General features: G+C 37.6%; 1 protein-coding gene across 1 annotated transcript in view; it reads right to left on the bottom strand.

The window, feature by feature from the left end:
- CAB39 (calcium binding protein 39) overlaps positions 1–19,846 on the bottom strand; it is a 44,262-nt gene that overhangs the window by 9,936 nt on the left and 14,480 nt on the right. The window contains exons 2-3 of the mRNA XM_082319825.1: positions 12,546–12,702; positions 3,799–3,963 (exon numbers count right to left, since the gene is read on the bottom strand). Of these exons, the coding sequence (XP_082175951.1) occupies positions 3,799–3,963; positions 12,546–12,659 (279 nt within the window). The 5' untranslated portion in view covers positions 12,660–12,702. The remainder of the gene's footprint in view (positions 1–3,798; positions 3,964–12,545; positions 12,703–19,846) is intronic.

Below are 19,846 nucleotides of genomic sequence, written 5' to 3'. Positions count from 1 at the left end.
TCTGTTTCTTTATACCCATTTCAAATATGCCAAAGCACTCAAAACATTACATCATGTTGCAGTCAGATCACAGGTAATTTACATTAAGAAGTAAAGCCAGTTGATGTTGCATCAGATACTTCTATGTAGCATTAATTTCCTGGGCTTGTTTTATACTTGTTTTTGCTAAAAACATACCAGTTTTTACTGTGTTCTTGCCTGAAAGTGTGTTTCTTCACTACTCCATTATCCTCTCCCCTTGCCTAGGAACATGTAATGCCACCATTAAGAGTATGCAGAGCATTTCTGACTGCAGTGTTAACATACAACTTAAAACTGTAACTTGTGGAAGTTAAATAAAAACTACAAAGAGAAATCATCCACTGACCTAAAATGCAAGTCTCACATTTTTCAATGGACAAAAGAAGTATAAATAAGACCAGGATGCTGAAATTCAGCACAGATTATGCACAAAAAAATGCACAAGGATAGCACCGGACAGTATAAAAGGAGCTGGGAATGTTCTCTTTTTTGAATATATACACATCTATTTCTTTCTTCTGTCAGATCATAGCTGAAGATGACAAATTGCTAGGGACATCTAACAAAAAGCTGATTATAAATATAAGCACTTTTCACTGTCATCCATATGTATCATTTAAAAGCCAGATTTCTGCAATTAACCTTCCAGTTTGGACTGCCATAAAGACAACTTCAGGACTACGTGTTATCAGATCTACTCCAGAAAAAGCCTAGGCAAACTCGTTCTAAGCCTGGACTTGCAAATAACGGCCTGTTAAGCAACTCCACATGAAGGTTCCCTGAATGTTATACACAAAAACCATACGCAGATAATGTTTCTTGGCAGTCTCTAGCTGTACTATAAATGCCCTGAGTAACATCAGCAAGCTTTTGAGTAAAATGCAGGGCATATTTAATTAGCAAGAATTTTAAAAAAACAGCAATTATTCAAAATTATTTCAGTGTTCTAATCAACATCAAGAAGATTGCATAAGGGGAAAAAAAAAAATCACATGTTTATAAAAATGTAGGAGAACTGTAGTTTTACAAATGGCATGTTTGTGAATTACCAGGGACAGTTTTGTTAGCGTTGTTTTCAGGATATAAGAGTTTGTTTGTAAACGCTTGTTTTCTCAATTACAATTCCATTGAAAGCCAGCCCAAAGCAACACCAGAACTCTTTGTTCTCAAATGAGTAGAGCAGTGTTTGCAGAAATTGCTTTACTCAAACTCCACATAATATAGTCATCAACTCTCATTCACTAACATTGCCAATTTTGCGCTGGATCTCACAATTTGCTTTGGATTCACCAGCAAGAACAGCATTTCCTTATTATGCACATAATTGAACTGATAGTGGTACACAGTAATACCAAATCTAGTTATTGTTAAAAGGATGCATTACTAAGTGATCTCATGGCCTAACAAGGGCAAACAGACACTGAACCCTGTGCCAATAGTCACGACTGCAAGAGGTGAGAGGGAGACTGTGCTAGTATTGTCTTCCGAGCAGAAGGATTCAGGCTCCCTGATGCAAAAGACGTTTTTGTTTTTTTGTTGGTTTTTTTTTTTTTTCTTCATTTAAAAAAACAAGAACAAAAAAAAAAAACACAGTTCCACAAGGGATACCATCTCTCCTACAGACACACTAGCGCAAATCAGCAGGGAGATAACTGTAAGTTTATAAGACTGTTAAGTAGATGGTTGTGTTGACTGCTTTACTTAGAAAGCAAGCTTCCAGATAAGGGTATCATTTTAAACAGGCCTTTACATACAGCAAGGTCTGGATAGTCAAGAGAGTTTCTTAATTAAAACATTACAACATTAAATCTGTTACTTTTCTGGTTTTTACTTTGTTACTTTTCTGGGGTTTTTTACCATACTATTCAGATTCAAATACATTTGAGACAGTTTAAGAGTCAGAGTGAACAGTCCTTGTCTATTAATTAGCTGCTTATTCCTGTTCTACAAGGAAACCTTCTTCAGGAATGAGACTGAAGTTCTTGACCAAAAAAAAAAAAAAAAAAAAAAAAAGACATTTACTTCATCATTGAATGACCTCAAGCTGTCATTGAATGATGCTAGATGCTAGATGTCTAAATGCTAGACCTACTCTTCAAGTTTAAGAACCAACAGGAAATCAAGTTCGCATCTCCATTGGTAATGGAGAAATCCCTTTCCAATGCAGTAAACCCCCAACCATAGAGATTTGGGATATCAAAGCCAACATCTGATTGACTTTGTAACAGCTGGGAAGCTAGTGTAGGTTTAGAGTAGAGGTGTGTTGACATTAATTCTAGGTAACAACAATAGCTGCACAGTCTGCCAGATCCCATCCTTAAAAAGCAGACATGGTCCAGCCTAGAAAGCAGCGTGAATGACTTGTTCTCTCTAAAGGGGAACCGTCATATCTTTGTGTAACAAAGCAGCAGAAAGTCCACAAGCAGGAAACCACTCACAATCTTTTCAAGTCCCCTTAGAATATAAAATGAATAGTTCTCCTTAATGAGAGCAAGCCTGTACAAACTGTTATCATTCTTCATTACCAGGAGATAATGAAGCTTTCCTTCGCTAATAACCAGTCTGAGTAAACACCAAGCTGATAAGAATCTAGAGGTCAGCAGAATCCAGATGACGTTTCATGATTTCCTTTCTTCAGCAATTAAAGGCCATCACATTTCAGCATTCCCTCTCGGCTTTCCCAGGTCTCCTTGCTTATTTAACAACTTGAATGTTTTATGTTTGGTATAAACAGTTGTTTGGGTAGGGAAAAAATACCACCATATTACAATTAAACACAAATCAGAAGGAGTTATGGGTGGGGTGGAGGGAAGAGAATAAAGAACAGGGAAGAAAGCTATTGTCCTTTTAATGTCATAATACAATAGGACCTTAAACTCTTGTGTTCGCATTGTGAAGAACTTGTTTATGAACAATACCATTTATAAGCAACCTTAAGTAGGATGGTCTTCATGGTCAAGGCTGTGGAGTAAGATACATGGGTTTTGGCTGCTTTCCTAGACAACCACACGCTTCTTGCAGAACCTCAGGGAAAATAGGAAAATCCAATTGTACTGCAATTTCTTATAACTAAATAGGGTGATTTTTCACAATGGCATCGGGAAGCTAAATTATTCCATGTCGTGTGGTGACAAATCCCAGATAGAGGTTTGTATAGAGATATGTTTGAATAGAAATAAGTATTGCTATTTTGAAGTAATCAATAAAAACTTGGGTTTGCTGTTTTTTTAATGAACAGAAAAAAGATGAGGAAAACAGAAAAAAAGATTGCATCACTTGTTTCTAAAGAGAGAGAGAGAGAGAAATACTGGACTGTAATTAAAACTACCAGCTTTACCTTAAATATTTAAAATTCTTCATAAATGCTATGATAATTCCCTTATTTTTCCAAGTAATTTAATTTAATGAGATGAGACATGCTTTGTAGTATTATAGCTTGTGTTCACTATGGCATTACCACTAAGAGATTAACCCTTCTGTGTACACAACAATTAAGAACTATTCCATAATTTTAACAGAACTGTATCATTAGAATTAAAAGGTTTATCTACTTCAATTTTGTGTGGTTCATGTGCCTAAATTCACAGATTTCATATTCTATATTTGCTTATTTTTCTAGGCAGTTTGGAACAATGAGTTCTCCATCTAATGGGTTTGTCCCAGCCAGAAAAAAAAAGCTGAAGATCGAAAGATGTCTTAACCAATTAAAGTGGAAGGAATTCAGATGTGTTTATTCTAACATATACAGTATATGAAATGTCAAACTTCTTTTCTTACCTCAAAATCAATTAGCTGCAAGTCGGCTACTAGGGTACTAAGAAGACCACTGTTATACAGCTCTTGAGCAAGCTGTGCTACAGCTTCTGTCTGTGGTTCTTTTTCATTTGTGCCATACAAGATTTCTTTCATGGCAACAAGGTTTTTTGAGACCTCCTCAGTGGCCTAAAGAAAATGGGAAAAGAATACAGTTAGAGCACAATGTCATTTGTCTTTGTAACTGTACACTGTATTATTCTTATAATCTACAAACTTCCATTGAGGGGGAGGGAAATCAGGAAATGACAACTTGTTAAAAAAACAATAGATAATCTTTCTGCAAATAAGTCCGTTATATGTTATTAAAAAAAAAAAAAAAAGCAGAGGCAAGACACACGCAATTTATTTGACAAGTTACCAAAAGTAAAAATCTCTTCCTTTTTACTGCCTTTAAACTTCCCATTCAAAAATCCCCTAAAGAATAGCAATGGGATAAAAAGAACCTGACAATTTTTCCGTTCTGTAAAACAGAGGTACACAGGATCAGACTGGAAAACATGACATGGAGACATATGCCTGTCTCTACTGAACTGCTCAGAGAGACCAAACGTACCCCTCCTACAGATTTTGCACTCATCAGGTTTTGTCAAATACGAGGCCCTCATTCCAGTCAGTGGGGATGAAATTTTTGCTTTCCAACTAACAAAACCTGAAAGAGAACCTCCTTTAATTTTCAGGTTATCTCAGTATACATGAACAAACTGGCAAACAGACCTAGAAAGAGACGCACTCAAAAGAACACAGCAATACAGGAGACAATTAGAAGTCTAAGACGCTTCCCATTTGAAGTTCATCTTACAGAAGACAGACAGGTCTGAACTCTCACTTTGGGAAGGCAGTGTAAAGTATTCCTAAGTTGCTGTGATGGGCTGGAGCAACATTTAGCAGTAGAAGCAGAGTTCTCTCATGAGTAAAACTACACACACAAAAAAAAAAATCTACAAGAACACCTCTAAATACCCACTTCTGAAATCTTAAAACACAGTTATTTTGGAGAAAAAAGAAGAACTACTGCCTTCAATATATATGTTTATGTAGCTTGGGGGCAAAACGCTGAAAATAATCATCATAAAGAGCTGCTTTAATTATATTGTATTAGTTCTTCACGTGCCTAAAAAGTATGAATGGTTTGTAAGTGTACTAATTTTTAGTAATTAGATGAACCTGCCAACAAGGTACGCATACACTTTAATGCAAAGTATTTATGATTGGTAGCACATGGAAAATTCATGAAGTGAAAAAATTATCACTTTCTGGATATTTCCTGCCTTGTAAGAAATATGTAAAAAGATTTCTCAATTGTGCGTTTTATCTAGAGGGGCTTAAGATCAGCGTGACCCATGCACTATTCAAGCCAAAGCCATTCCGGCTTTGCTAGGTATGCAAGTAAGGATTCCGTGACCTTTAAGGAGGCTCCATAACATTTTTAGCTCCTCCACAACTTTCCACTCCCCACTGCCTCCCTTTTCTTCCTAACTGCAGCTCCTAGTCCCAGTTGTCTCCTCCTTAATCGAAATTCCAAAGGATTTTCTGTGCACTGTTAGTAAGACAGCAAGAAGCAGGTGCTCGATACGACTGCTTGGATTCGTGACAGCTCCTGAAGACGTAAAATGAGAAAGCCAGCTCACCATATTATAATAGTACTACGCCACACAACTGTTCCATTTCTTTAGAATTCAGAAGAATTATCTCTTTACTAGGAAAAGAACAGGAACATCTGTCAAATGTGAAGAGATGAAGAGATGCCTTCGAAGCATGGCTACCAAGAAAAGAGGAAGCAGCAATAAAAATTCTATTGCAGTTTGTCCCTGCACACTAATTTAGAAAGCAAGATGAAAGAGGAAGAAAGGCAGAGGTTCAAGCAGCAACCTATTTTAAGTAAGACAGTGGCAATATTGAGGGCATGCCTGCAATTAAGAAAAATGCTAGTGGAGAATTTTTCGTACCAAAACCCCAGAAGACAGAACAACCCTCACAAAACTTTAATAGCCACACTTGAAGGCTCTCCCTCACCACCACCCCGAGAAAGACACTAGTAATGGAAATGCTTACAAACCAGACAGAAAAAAATACGGTGTTTCCAAACAGTGAGTGTTCTTTTAAAAAAAAGAAAAAAAAAAAAATCCTTCTGGCCTAACATGAACATACAACTCAGTAACTTTAAGAAGAGACACCAGGACTTTTAATTTATTTCCCATGCTCTTCACAACTGTCAAGACCATCTGAATGTGCTTCACTTGAATTTGGAATGACATATGGCTTTAGTGGGAAGTAATGGTTAGAGACACAGTAACACAGAACAGCTTCTGCTCTAATACTCAACGTCTGCTACTCTAAATCTCAACATCAAAAGGACTAGAAACAGATTCTTACAAACTTGTTCTAAAATCTCTCTACTCTTCTATATTCCATGAACTCCTTCTAATATATTCCAAATATGTGATGTGCAGAGCTATTTTTGTCATTTCAGATGCAGAATGGAATTTACACCTGAAAATATAATGCTACATTAAATATCAATGTTAAGAGCTAAAAAAACTAGTACAAAAATTTCAAAAAAGACAAAAGGCTGGTTAGCATTACTTGCAAGATTTCCTAAGATACTGAGGCCTAAATAATTGCCTAATGTTCTGCCTTCTTTTAACAGAAGAAAAAAAAACTCTAGAGAAAAATCAAAATGCACAATGAAGTTCATCCAGCAACCCATGAGCAAAGGGAAAGCGGAATTAACAATCAGATGCCATATATATATATATATATAAAAAATACATATTCTAATATAATATATAAGCACGATATATTTTATATATACAGAATATATACATTATAATATATAATCTATATATAGTCTCTAGATAAATATTACATATAAAATATTATTTTTAATATAAGTATTTTTTATCTTTTTTTTTTAATTTTTTTTTTCTCAGTATTGAGAAGCAGCAACCATGGAACAACCTGAGTTTTAGAGAAAAATTCTGTGACAAGTCACATTTGAAGTTCAGTGATACCAAACAATCAGTAACATTTGAGGACAAGTCAGGCTATAAATGTAAAATGTAAAGTAAATAAAGTACTTTTTTTCTCTCTTTTTATCAAAGACAAGAAGCCATTATTTAAAAATAAAATTAGACACCATGAAGACACACGTGTGATTGTCACACCAGAATCAGTTGCATGTCTTCATAGCTATGAACCATTATGGTTTATTCCAGTCTCTAGGGTATTTCACAGATATTCCCAAAACTTACTATCTCCTTAAATGCTAAGCAGTTCAAATACCAAATACTACATATAGACTCGTACAGCTGGAGTATTCAGCTAGAGTACTCGAGTTTTATGAAGCAACACTTGCCTTTACTTAGAAAAACAGTAGAAAAATATTAAGAACACATTATCAGTCCTTAAGTATTTAAGGTGAGCTCAGCAGGCTCCAGGCCTATGGCTAAGGGTTCTATCCACATCAATAATGCAATTACATAAATTGCACTATTAATGAAAACATCTATCAAAAAGGTAAACTAGCTATAGTTTTGAGCCTGTACTTGGTGAATATTTTTACTACCCTAGAGCAGTATCTATCGTAAGTAACAAACACCTTTTTAATAATTCTATTTAAATTGACTGGATTTCAAAACGCTTACAAAAACATGCAATTCTGTAAATACATGATTATCTACTTTGGTGCCACCAGTTTATTCTAAAGGCCAAAAATGATTACATTATTTTTCAGCAGACATCTAGCATGAAGATATCACTAAAGGAAAGGCTGAGAGAACTGGGTTTGTTCAGCCTTGAGGAAAGAAGGCTTAGGGTAGACCTTATCACCATGTTCCAGTATTTAAAGGGTGGCTACAAAGAAGATGGAGACTCCCTTTTTACAAGGGGTTACATGGAAAAGACAAAGGGTAATGGGTACAAGTTACTCCGGGGGAGATTCTGATTGGACACAAAAGGAAAATTTTTCACAATGAGAACAATCAGCCATTGGAATAATCTCCCCAGGGAAGTGGTGGATTCCCCAACATCGGACACTTTTAAGATTCAGCTGGACAGGGTGCTGGGCCATCTTGTCTGGACCATGCTTTTGCCAAGAAAGGCTGGACCAGATGATCCTTGAGGTCCCTTGCAAGCTGGCATTATCATAGAATCATAGAATCGTCAAGGTTGGAAAAGACGCTTAAGATCATCGAGTCCAACCGTTAACCTAGCACTGCCAAGTCCACCACTAAACCATGTCCTCAAGCACCGTATCTATCCGTTCTTTAAATACCTCCAGGGACGGAGACTCGACCACTTCCCTGGGCAGCCTGTTCCAATGCTTGACCACCCTTTCCGTAAAGAAGTTTTTCCTAATACCTAACCTAAACCTCCCCTGGCGCAGCTTGAGGCCGTTTCCTCTCATCCTATCGCTCGTTACTAGGGAGAAGTATTCTATGATTCTATGATTAAAGAGCTAAATTCAATGAGAAGAGAAGCATGTCTTCTCATCCATTACTTCAAGAAAAAGCCCCATCCTTACCGTTTGAGTAACAGCCCCATGCAGTATGCAAGGCAGATTACTTAACCTTTAGCCTTCTTTCAACCATGAATTAATTGTACACATGTACATAACAAATTTAAAATTCCACTGCTTTGTAAATGGCAGTGTTAACTCACTGAATGAAATCTGATCTATGCCTATGGCAACATGACATAATATAACAGTCAGGCTGCCGAATCAAAACAGCATATGGCATTGTCCTATACATATAGTATACTGTCCATTGCATAGAACTGGTAATTTAAAGAAGCGAGACTGACCGTGCCTGCAATGGTCAACCTGCATGGGTTAACAACATGGCTGAAACAATTATCCGAAAGCCAAAACCGGAGCTGTTCTGAGCAGGTTAGCCCAAGGTCAGAGGGTAGGGAAGAATAAGTTTATTACATGAGTAAATATTTACCTTCACAACAGTTAACATGTGCTACAAACCAAGTGAACTGGTAGTATAAAAATAAATGCTGACGTCAGCCAAAGGGGAGGAAGAGATGCAAATAAAAGACTAACTAATGGGCTAGATCAAGGGTAGGTCCCGCTTATATGGAAGTTCTCCTTCTCCTTCCCTTTAGCCCCCCCTTTCTGAAAAAATACAAGTAACGGAAAACTAACAGCATATGTGATGAACACATTTGCAGTTATAAAACACTTGTTATTTGTAGTTTCCCTTCCAAAATACTAACAGACAGCAAGCTACCACCTCAATCCTAAGTACAAGGCTGCAGCCAACAAGCAGCCAGAGTTGTGGTACACGAGGCAGACTGTCAGCAGCGAGACACAGCCCAGCTTTTATAGCCACTTCAGATCTCGGTTCCTAAGCAGGTACCACAAACTTAAAGAACATTTCAAAATGACCTGGAGAATTGCCTGGTTAATTTTTCTCCAGTATTCACAGAGCTCAAAAAAAGGTAGATTAACATGCAACTAGAATTCAGGTTTTGAATTTCAGATTTTTATTTATAAAACAAATTTTCCAGTATTACAGGGCAGAACGTTTCATAATTGAACGAGATGCATTGTGATCACTACCGTTGTTTTACGTCTTTTGCTTTGAAGAATCTCTTCCATTTTGGTTATACAGAACATACAGGAACACACACTGTCCAAGCTTTAGAGATCTTTCTTTCTTACTTTGCTTTTTCTTCCTCTCACTAAACATTAAACGTTTTACATTTCAGTTTAAGCACTGAAAAAACCTGAGGTATTCTGTTCAAACATAATTAATTACACTTTTAATTTCTCTGGAAAATTATTTGTCTAATTTTCTTACAAATCTGTATTTCCAAGTGTGTTAGGAAACTGTCAAAGAGCATCCTCTACATAGTACCAAACTAAATATTTTCATAACAGCATTGTGCTGCTACCGCGTGGTAGGAACTACAGTGAACTACATATTAAAAACACTGTGGTACTGTAGTAGAAAAGCACTAGTTTGTCTTTGGAACCTCAGTGAGCCATAAGGTGTAAAATGAAAGGGCATTTACAATTAATTTCATTTTGTGGAAGAAATATTTAAAACAACAATTAAATTTTGAAACATTCACTTCACTTCAACATGTGCTGAAATTTTTTTTAGTCTAATCTACATACACATTTCAAATTCCGTATGTTCAAGAGTAAAGAAAAAAAATGCAACTGTGTGTACTTAATTTTAAGAAACAAAGTAATATAGGAAAAGTAAACATTCCCTGCACCCCAAAGGTTGTCTTTACCATAAACAGTAACCAACACTGAATATGTACCCTGCTGCTTCGCCTTGAAAGTTCATTGTTGTTACCTGACAGGCTACAAAAGCACACCCCTGGATGAAACAGCAACAATGAAGCAGAAATTACTGAGAGAGACTGTATTTTATACAAGTCTAATCACTAATAAAATGGAGTTATTAAAAAAAGAAAAACTCTGGCATTCTTCTCCCCTTTTCCAAAGGGTAATAATTTTTGTGCTTTTTGTGCAGTGAGTTTTTCTATTTCTGTTCCACTCCTGGCCACAGAACTCACCCTTTCATCAGCACAGAATTCTTCTCCAAAGGAGGCTGGAAAGTTACACTGCAGAAAGGATCATAACAATAAAAGAGGTAGTGAAAGATAAAAAGATGCCTAAATATTGAGATACTGCTCAGACCCTTGCTGTCTTTTAACTCCAAAGTTACTCCAGTCATTTCTACAGACTGGACAGGAAGAGGGCACAAATTCAGGGTGTTTAATCAGAGCTGTACTCTCAAAAGATGTGATGACTGGTCCGTAAGATATTGAAGAACTTTCGCTATTAAACCAGCAAACAATCTGAGAATCTGAGATAAACTTCCACAACCACAGTCACCGTCACAGAAGGCTGGGCTTGCCAATGAAGCAACTAAAGCAACTATTTCCTGAAGAACCTCTGTATGGAGATGCGGACGCTGGTGCTCTGAATGTTCAGATTCATCAACTGGTCTCTTTTGTGAATAACGAGGATGACAGAGGCCAGCACTACTATACCCAGCTCAGTCTTGTGAATGTCAGTTATTTAACCCTCCTCACACTTAACCTAGAGAACATGGGTTACCTTCTTTTTTCCTTTAAGCAGCATGTGTTGCTTTCCATATAACACAACAGGAGAAACAACTCTACAGGCTTAGCATATTATTTCTTGTCAAACCAGCAGCCTCACATAAACAAAGTCTTTAAAGAAGACGGAGGTATGGGATTAAAGGCTAGCAAGAAAGAAATGGTACATAATAATCTTCAGCTACAGTATCAAGAACACAGGTATGTGATACAGCTATGTGCAATGGAATGAAGCTGGTCTGTTCCTCATTAGAGGTCTAAGCAAAAAGCAAAAGATGACACAAAAGAGCATGGATTTTAAGATCAAGCCACATCTCCAGGAATTAATAATGAGGCTGAGATGAAGGAGGCAGTCCCATGTCTCATCACAGACTCTTCAGAATGCACCTGCCCCTCCTCTCCTGACAGATGTCTTTATTAGAGAGAGAAGAAAAGCAGCAGCAAATGAAAATCCTCCCAGCCTCCACACAGGCCTGCATAACAGGCCATAACATTTTTCTCTCCAGCAAGAGAGAAAAAGCATCAAGGAAAAATACTACAGAAGACTGCAGGAGACCTGGAACATACCGTATGCTGGCATTGGGGTAGAAGATGCTGATTTTAAAGAATATCAGGATAAAGATGGCAATTCAGTTAAGACCCAGATTCTCCTGCACTTACAAGTAGTAGTGCCGAATCTAGGTGAAACTGGATGTAGAAAAGCTGGCCACACTCTGCTTAAAAATATTGGTGAACATGAAAACAATTGTGACTAACTCCTACACATGACTCTGTAAGGGTGCCAAAAATGGCACAGAACAGTTAAATAATGCTGGGAGAGGATCCAGGGAGGGTATCATAGCCTGCTTCAAAAGCTGGTAGATTGGAGATGGTGATGTTTTGTTTGCTTTTTTTGTTTGGTTGGTTGGTTTGGGGGTTTTTTGGAAGTATTGAAATCTATGCTCTTGTGCTGAGTTTATCAGGAAAAACTTCATCTAAACAGTAAATACCCCTGTCATACGAGTCACTAAATGGGATGCAGCTGCACACAGGCTGAACTTTTAGCAAAGCTATCGAGACTACCAGTTGAAAAGTAAATGACTGTCAACAGGTAACAGATCCTGAAGTAGCAAACCATCCTATCTTAAGGAAACTGTACCAGTGCGGGAACTTTTCACCATGTCTTCCTGTGGGCTGAAGAAAAGGCAAGGAAAGGTGCAAGTATATCCTCTACTGTCATCCATGGAGACACAAAGTTCCTCAGTTTCAGTAAGAGAGACACTCCGCTCTGTGAACATTTGCATGAACAAGCACAGACAGAACTACTGCACAGTAGTAAGGCCACTATGGTGGATACAAGCACCAGAACACTGTACGGCCGTGAGGTGCTTATTAAAGAATGCAACGTCCTACAGTTCCAAACCACATTATTTTAAATATCTTATCAGCTGCCAGTGACATAAAAATGCAAAGCCAACCAACATGATACACAGCTGTTCAAAGGTACATAGTAACTTACCCTTTATCAGAGTATAAAACCCAAAAATAATTCCTAATTGACTTAGTTTCAACAGCTGTAAATTTCTTTTTTTTTTTCCCCTTTCAATTACTGTTCAGGAATTGGAAAGTCCCAACTGTACCTTTTCTGCCTTTTTGTCAGAGATATCTTGCTTTTCTAGAACTGCCATACTTTCCTTCAGGTTCTTCACTATGTCTGCAGGAGACTTGTGGGACTTGCCAAAAGGGAATGGCATGATTGCGAGCCACAAGGTCTTCCTACTACAGCTCCTGCTTCACCTGGAAAAGGAGGAGAAAAAAAAGCATGTCAAAAATAGAAACATGAGGTCAGTATAACAACACACATGAAGATCAAGAGAGAGTAGCAAAGATATTCATATGTGGAATAAACATCCCTGATAGTTGAAGTAGAGCTTACCATAACAAACTTAAATGCTTGTGTTTCTAATTCTTTTAAAACACAAGATACAGAATCTAAGCACTCACATTAAGATCATTATCTTATGCTACTGGAACAAATTAAAGAGTACATTAATTACATTCAAAGCCATATACTGTACCAATGCCACATATGGGCAAGACTAACAGGATAATTTATTCCAATTAATGCTATCAAGCAAAATGCCTTCTTATATTAGGTCTTTGACACACAAGTCATCATGTCTCGGTAGCTCTGCAACAACTGCCCAGGTACATGCTTTTACCCATATTCATTCCCTAACAAATGCAAAGTAGACTGCAAAGCTACAAGCATGATGCAGTCAAGGCTACAGACGGCAGCTTATTCCTATGTCAAAACACTTGGTACAACCTGGCTTTTCTGTATCAGTATTACTGTAACTTCATATTGAATACAGTCTCACTCCCACTCATTTTATGGGAAACAAAATTTGTCACCAATAACAGAGAAGTAAATAAGGCACTTGAAAACATTAAAACCAAACACTTGGTATGTATCTTTTTCAAAAAGACAAAACCTCTCTTATGGGAGCAATTTTCCTTCCCTAAAAATATTTCGCTCTTGAATCCAAATACATTTATTCCTCTGTATATTTACATATATTTGCTTTTACACACACACACACACATTAATTTCTGTGTACAAAACAGAAAAGTATTACTAGTATAAATGAGTATACAAAAGCTTTTGTTACTAAACACATACACCCCCATTTAAACAAGAATAAAAACTTCTTACAAGTGATTTCCATAAAGCATACTTCTAGAACTCTAATCTAGACAGAAAAGAACAGGAAATCCTGCATTAAAAATGCTGACAGTGCTACTTCTGCTAGACACAAAAGACAGCTGAAGCTGACAGAGCAGAGATTACACTGTCATCACAAAGAAGGGGTATTACCCTGGAAGTTAGTAATTTCTATCTCCATACAATGTCCGTGAAGTTAGTAACAAGTCAACTATAACCACTACATGTTAAAGTTTCTTATCTAATACCATGTGCTTTGATCCTTGATTAAAATACCAGCTCATTCACTATGAACTCCAAAATGTTAATCCTGATGTTATTCAATCATGTTTTGATCAAGGATTAAAAATACCAATTTGATGCTATTTTTGAGTTATTTTGATTTTTAACACAAACAAGTTGGGCTGGCCCAAGGGCAACAATTTAAAGGTGAAGAACAGAAGCACTCAGATCTTTAGCCAAGTAAGTTTCCATAAATAGGTATTTCAGGTAACCGGCTACAGAGATCATACCTTCACTGTTCCATGCCTGCAGCTGACCTAACACAGCTGATAAAAAGCATAAGGTAGGTTGTTTTTAATCAGATTACTTTCAGATAAAAGTTATCAGCATGAAGGTTGAAGCAAGACCTTCCACCAGCCATTTCCATTCTTTAACAGATCACAAGGACTTTCTGTTGCTTTTATTTTGTAGTATAATAATTGTCTCATTATAGTAATCTCTCATTCATAATCTGCACAAAGAAGGGGTTGTAACACTGAAATTACAAACGCAGGACTCGTACCCTAAGAGATAAAAAAGTGCCCACAGGTCACGTCTTAGACAAGAGAATTTTATGCCTCAACGGTGTCACATGTAGTGGAACAGAAACCTACCTTTGTGTGGAAAAGTGTGACTACTCATTTTTATTTAATGAAAATTTAATGGCATTTAAAACAATATTTAATGAAAATTATGGAATTTTCACACAGGAATTTTTTTTTCCTAGAAAGAGACAGGTGTGAAAATAAGGACAATTTCTCCATGACATAGATGACATACTTCGAGCATCACAGCAACATTTGAAATGTTCCCTTTATCTCTCCCTTTGATTACTACCCCTGCCAAATTAAGACGAGCCCTGAGAACAATGCTGCGTTCTTTCACGCTTGCATATCATCACTGATAATAATAGTATTTAACAACTACTCAGCATATTCATTCTGGAAGATGGTTATGCCCATGTAACAGAGCCCAACTGGCTCACAAAGTTGCTAGTCTTAACTCCTTGCATTATGTGTTAAAACAGAGTAAAATCCAGTAGGAATCAAAACAGTTCTTTGAGAAAATAAAAATATTGTATGGAATCACAAAATCTGGTATTACAGCAATACACAAAGAAAAGAAATCAAAACCAAGAAAATGCCTCTGCACACTCACTTTCTGAATCACAACCATGTTATTTCTAAACTAAAAGACAATATGGATAACATATATAACATAGAAATACAGAACAATGACAAACAACTGTCCTCATGGTGTGCCAAACGTCTAGGTTTGCAAAACCTGATCTCCCTCCAGACAGTGCTCAATTTCTTCTTTAAATTAAAAATAGTCTACCACTTTGACTTATTCATGAAACCTTCCAGTTTCTGCATAAATCAGATACACCTACATGCATACACAAGTTTTACTGTACATATCAGCATATCTAATAGAAAATAATCAATTAATAACAGTTCACTAGCACATTTTTATACTAAACATTTTTTTCGCAATTCAGGTAAGTTCCTGTATGCATTTCTCATAAGCAATTTAGAAAAATCAGGAAAGATTGCCAGCACCGGTAAGAAGGAAATCCACATCCTTGATTACTGAACGTGACATTTTGCTTCAAGGTCTTTCATTTATTACAAAAAATGGAATAAACGCATTGTTTCTGCTATTTTAATTTTACTACTGGAAGGAATGCAGTGGCACTGCCAGGAGCTTCCTCTAGGGCCTCAAGACTGAAGACCACACCAACTCTGAAGCAAAACTCTATTACTGAAGAACCTGTGCCACATCCTGCCAAAAAAAAATCAGGAGCAGTCCTTTGTCTCTCAGAGCTGTACTTCATGCAGTGAGGAGAACATAGACAGGCTGTTCCCTTTTCAGCCCAGCAAAACTACCCCAAGCAGCACTCTGTGCACAATAGACAATGACAACATCTGTGTGAGATCGGAAAGAACTGCAACCACCCACATCTGCAAAACGAGAAAAAAAGGAAACAACATCAAATGACATTTTCTGTAAATAAGAACAGACCTTACATCATGTCAAATGATAACTGTTTCACATTACTAGCACCTGGTTGCCTTGCAAATTCATGATAAAATTTTGATTGTGGCTTAAGAAAGGGATCACAGGATGCTTGAAGAGTTAAACTGCAACAAGTATATGGCCACCTCTGTGCTCTGCTGGGCTGCTTTGCTTTATCTTACCTTCCCAGAAAACTGACTGCTTTTATACATTTGTTAAAAGAGACCATGAACGATATGATACAAAACTCAGGCTTTCTTAGGCATGCATTTTATTTCACCAATACTCAAGCCTGCCAAACGTAACAAAATTTAAGGTCCTCAAAGCATTGGTGTCATGGCCACATTTAGAAATCTTAAATAAATCCAATTGGACCATCAAACAATTTATATGGCATGCAGCCAAACACCCAGAGATTTAAGCTCAACTGACACAGAGCAACTGACACACACTCAGGAACACTGGGACATTTGGGCTTTTGTGATAACAAGAGATAGTAGTCCCACTGTTTCAGATAGTATATAATTTCCAGCTCTGTCAATGCAGCATGCATCCGTGCAGTGTTTGCTTTATGTACAAGGCTTTATATTTTTTTATTCGCTGCATTGACCACAGAATCAATTAATGTCCAATTTACCCGTAGAAGGGTTTTTTTTGTTGTAGGTGGTGTGGGGGTTTTGGTTTTTTTGTTTTGTTTTGTTTTTAAATAAAGCATATTGTAAGATGCCTGCATGACTATTTTCAAGAAAAATACTGGTACAAGAAACAGTACAGTAATGCTCATGACTGCAGTGGCACGTGCAAAGAGTTACTCCACAGACAAATTAGTTGCCAGCACTGAAGTCTCACTGATGCAGGCTTTTAAAGCTATAATGAAGGTAAAGGAATACTACCTGCTATAAGGAAAGACACAAAAGCAAACTCAGCCTTTCTGCTTATGATATACCATGAATTACCACAACATAAAAAAGCTGTAACTTTTTTTTCTCTGCATAGAAGTATAATTCATAAATAAAGCATCAAATGAATTCAAGTATTCACACTATACCAGCTCAGGAGAGCAAACATCCGCCTTTGCCCCATGCAAAATGCTACGTAAATAACGTACAAAAAAACCTCCATTCACAATTTTGTGAAACAACTAGGTACAATAAAATCAATTTCTTATTCTATTGCAGGCCTCACAGTTTAATTGCACTATATTAAGTCTTCAGCTAGATCTTGTTGCCTTGTTTACACACCAAGAGTTTAAGGTGACTGCTTTTAGTAAGCTCCTAATGAGGAAAAGAGGAGGAAAAAACCCTTTGGCCACTTCCTGGCTACAACTGCACGTGTTAGAAAAAATCCAAGCCTAGAGAAAAAGCACCTGTAAAATCCAGTTAGTGTGCACATAAGAAGAAAACTGCTGAAGATCAAGCGAAATCAACATAATTTTAATAAGGCCAAATAATTAACAGTAAGGTTCCCCAAGACAAATGAGCCAACCCAACAGCTGGCTGCCACCACTGCCAGGGACATCCCATTCCCCTGCTGCTCCCAGCGCCGCACTCCTTCCCCTGCTTTTACGCCAGGGCCAGCTGACCTATCCGTGAGCTGATTCAACTCACTACGCTATCAGAAAACTAACACGTAAAAGGAAAGTAAGCAATGAGTAGTCTAGGGAATGTAGAAAAAACAGCCCTTTGACCAGCAAGTAGTTGTGAATCAGCTCCCTCATCTCATGATCTCACCATACTGGCACTTCATGGTAAGGCTGGAGCTGAATCAACATCAGGACTGAAGGGGGAAGGTCGCTCTCCATCAGTTACTCTGAGTTATTTTGAGTGGTCTGATATTTTTCTGAATGACCAGTGTGCCGACTGAACTCACCAAAATGGCGGAAGATAAACCCAACAAAACTGAGGGGATAAGAAAGAAAAAGAAAGGGGGGGGAAAAAAAAAAAAAGATTTCTGAAAGGTTCTTAAAACAATCCAGTACAAGGCACTCTCAGCTGCAAGCCAGAGCCAGCCCAACGAAGGGAGGAGGGGAGGAGAGGGCTGGGGCCAGCAGGAGGGAAGGGCACACCACCACCTCCTCCTCCTCCAGGTAGAGGGAGGCTGCCAGCCCCTACCCTGAAATCATATCATGTGTCGATTACATTCAACAGTGTTAATAACACATAGGAGATTGACTTAAGTAAATACAGTAAAATAAGTTAACAAGTCAACAAAGGCAAAATACCTAGATTCACAAGAAACAGTTGGGTCTACTCTGTATACGGATTTTTAACTGACAATTTATCAGTCTATTACTGACAAAACATGCTGCATCTTTCTAGAGAGACGCACGTTTGTATTAAAAATATAACACAGCCAGCGAGTGTTTGTCCTGATAGAACTGATTTCCCCTCAGAACCTGTTCTTTTGTTGTATGCCCTTGGATTAACAAGGATCATTAAGCCAGTATTGAAAACAATAACGTAAATCAGTTTTCATCAGGTCTTATTGTTACAAGCGGCTGCTAGTTTAGCTAGAATTCACCGCTGTGAAGTCTGGTTGGAATGATAAAAACAGAAACAGATCAAGAAATTATGCATTTTTAAAAGCACTGCCTCACTCTCAGACATGCCCTGCATCCAGAAGGATGACGGACAGCCATTCCTTTGATCCAGCAACCATTTTTTATGCAAGGTACCATGCTCCTTGGGAAAAGAATATTCAAGCACTTCAAAGCCAGAAGCAGACACCATATTACCTATTCAGCCCTCTTGTACAAGATTATAGAATTTTACTGGTTATCAGAGTATTGAGCCAGACTTAAGTTACTGACGGCAGTTTCTGCAAGCACCATTAGCGAGAAGAGCAGCAGCTGCCCTGCGCTGCACCGGGGCACGTGCAGCAGCTGGCATGGCAGGACAGCAGCCGGGTGCCACTCCGAAGCATCCGAAATACCGCTGCCAGCTCACCACTGCAAATTCCGGGCTACGCATGTCTTCCTGAAAGGCCTTACCACTTCTAATTGCAGAAGTACAGCTGACCGAAGGCAGCATCCATCATTTCCTTCAGTACATTATTTTAATTGAGTACTCACATTCATTATTAAAACATTCTTCCACATTTTTCACGTGCTGTTGTCTACTACATCTTTCAGTATCCTGGCTCTGGATATGTGGTTTCCCACTAGATTAAACAATTTTCTAAAGCCTCAGCATTGTACCAAAATCATTTTTCAGTTTTCTTTTTTATATGCTAAACGAATTGAAACATGACAGCCTCTCATCCAAAATAGTTTACTAATACAACCTCACATGCAAAACCTTCCTATCATGGAGGAAATGAGACTGATAAAGAGCAGAAACCACAACTCAATCCATTTCAGGGCTCCAGCATGAACTATTTAGTATAACCATGGTTTACCTGCATAAGCATGTCAAACAGAATGGCTATGATTGTAAATGGTAATTACTGGCACTACCAGCTGGCAAAAATCTAAGAGTTTACTCCAGCTCTAAGGCATTTTTGCTATCCTCTAAATACTAATGCACATCTTTTCAGCATTTCTTTCAACATAACTTTAAAATGTGGATAGAAGGGCTACATCAACTGTCTCACATATAAGAAGTAAAACTTTTGACGTACTAAATGGCTAAAGCAATCAATGATCTGTTTGGATCTGTTGTGACATTTTGTGAGGAACATAATTTGTACATGTAAGTTTTCTTGCAAGACAGGCATGTTCATCTCATACCTGGCATGTCCCACCCACCACTGAACACTAGCAATCTTCCTTAAAATTCACTATTAACTTGTTCTATGAAGTCTGCAGCACACAAAAGCTTTAATCTGATTCAAAAGCAGTTTCACGACTCTGCATCACAGAATTATTTGTGGTGTGACCCATTTAAAGTTTAAAATGGGAACAAAATCCCCTATCTAAGAATGGTAACTTAATTCAGA

The sequence above is a fragment of the Platalea leucorodia genome (assembly GCF_965183815.1).
Source record: "Platalea leucorodia genome assembly, chromosome: 8".
Lineage (NCBI taxonomy): Eukaryota > Metazoa > Chordata > Aves > Pelecaniformes > Threskiornithidae > Platalea > Platalea leucorodia.
This window is presented reverse-complemented; position numbering and strand designations above follow the sequence as displayed.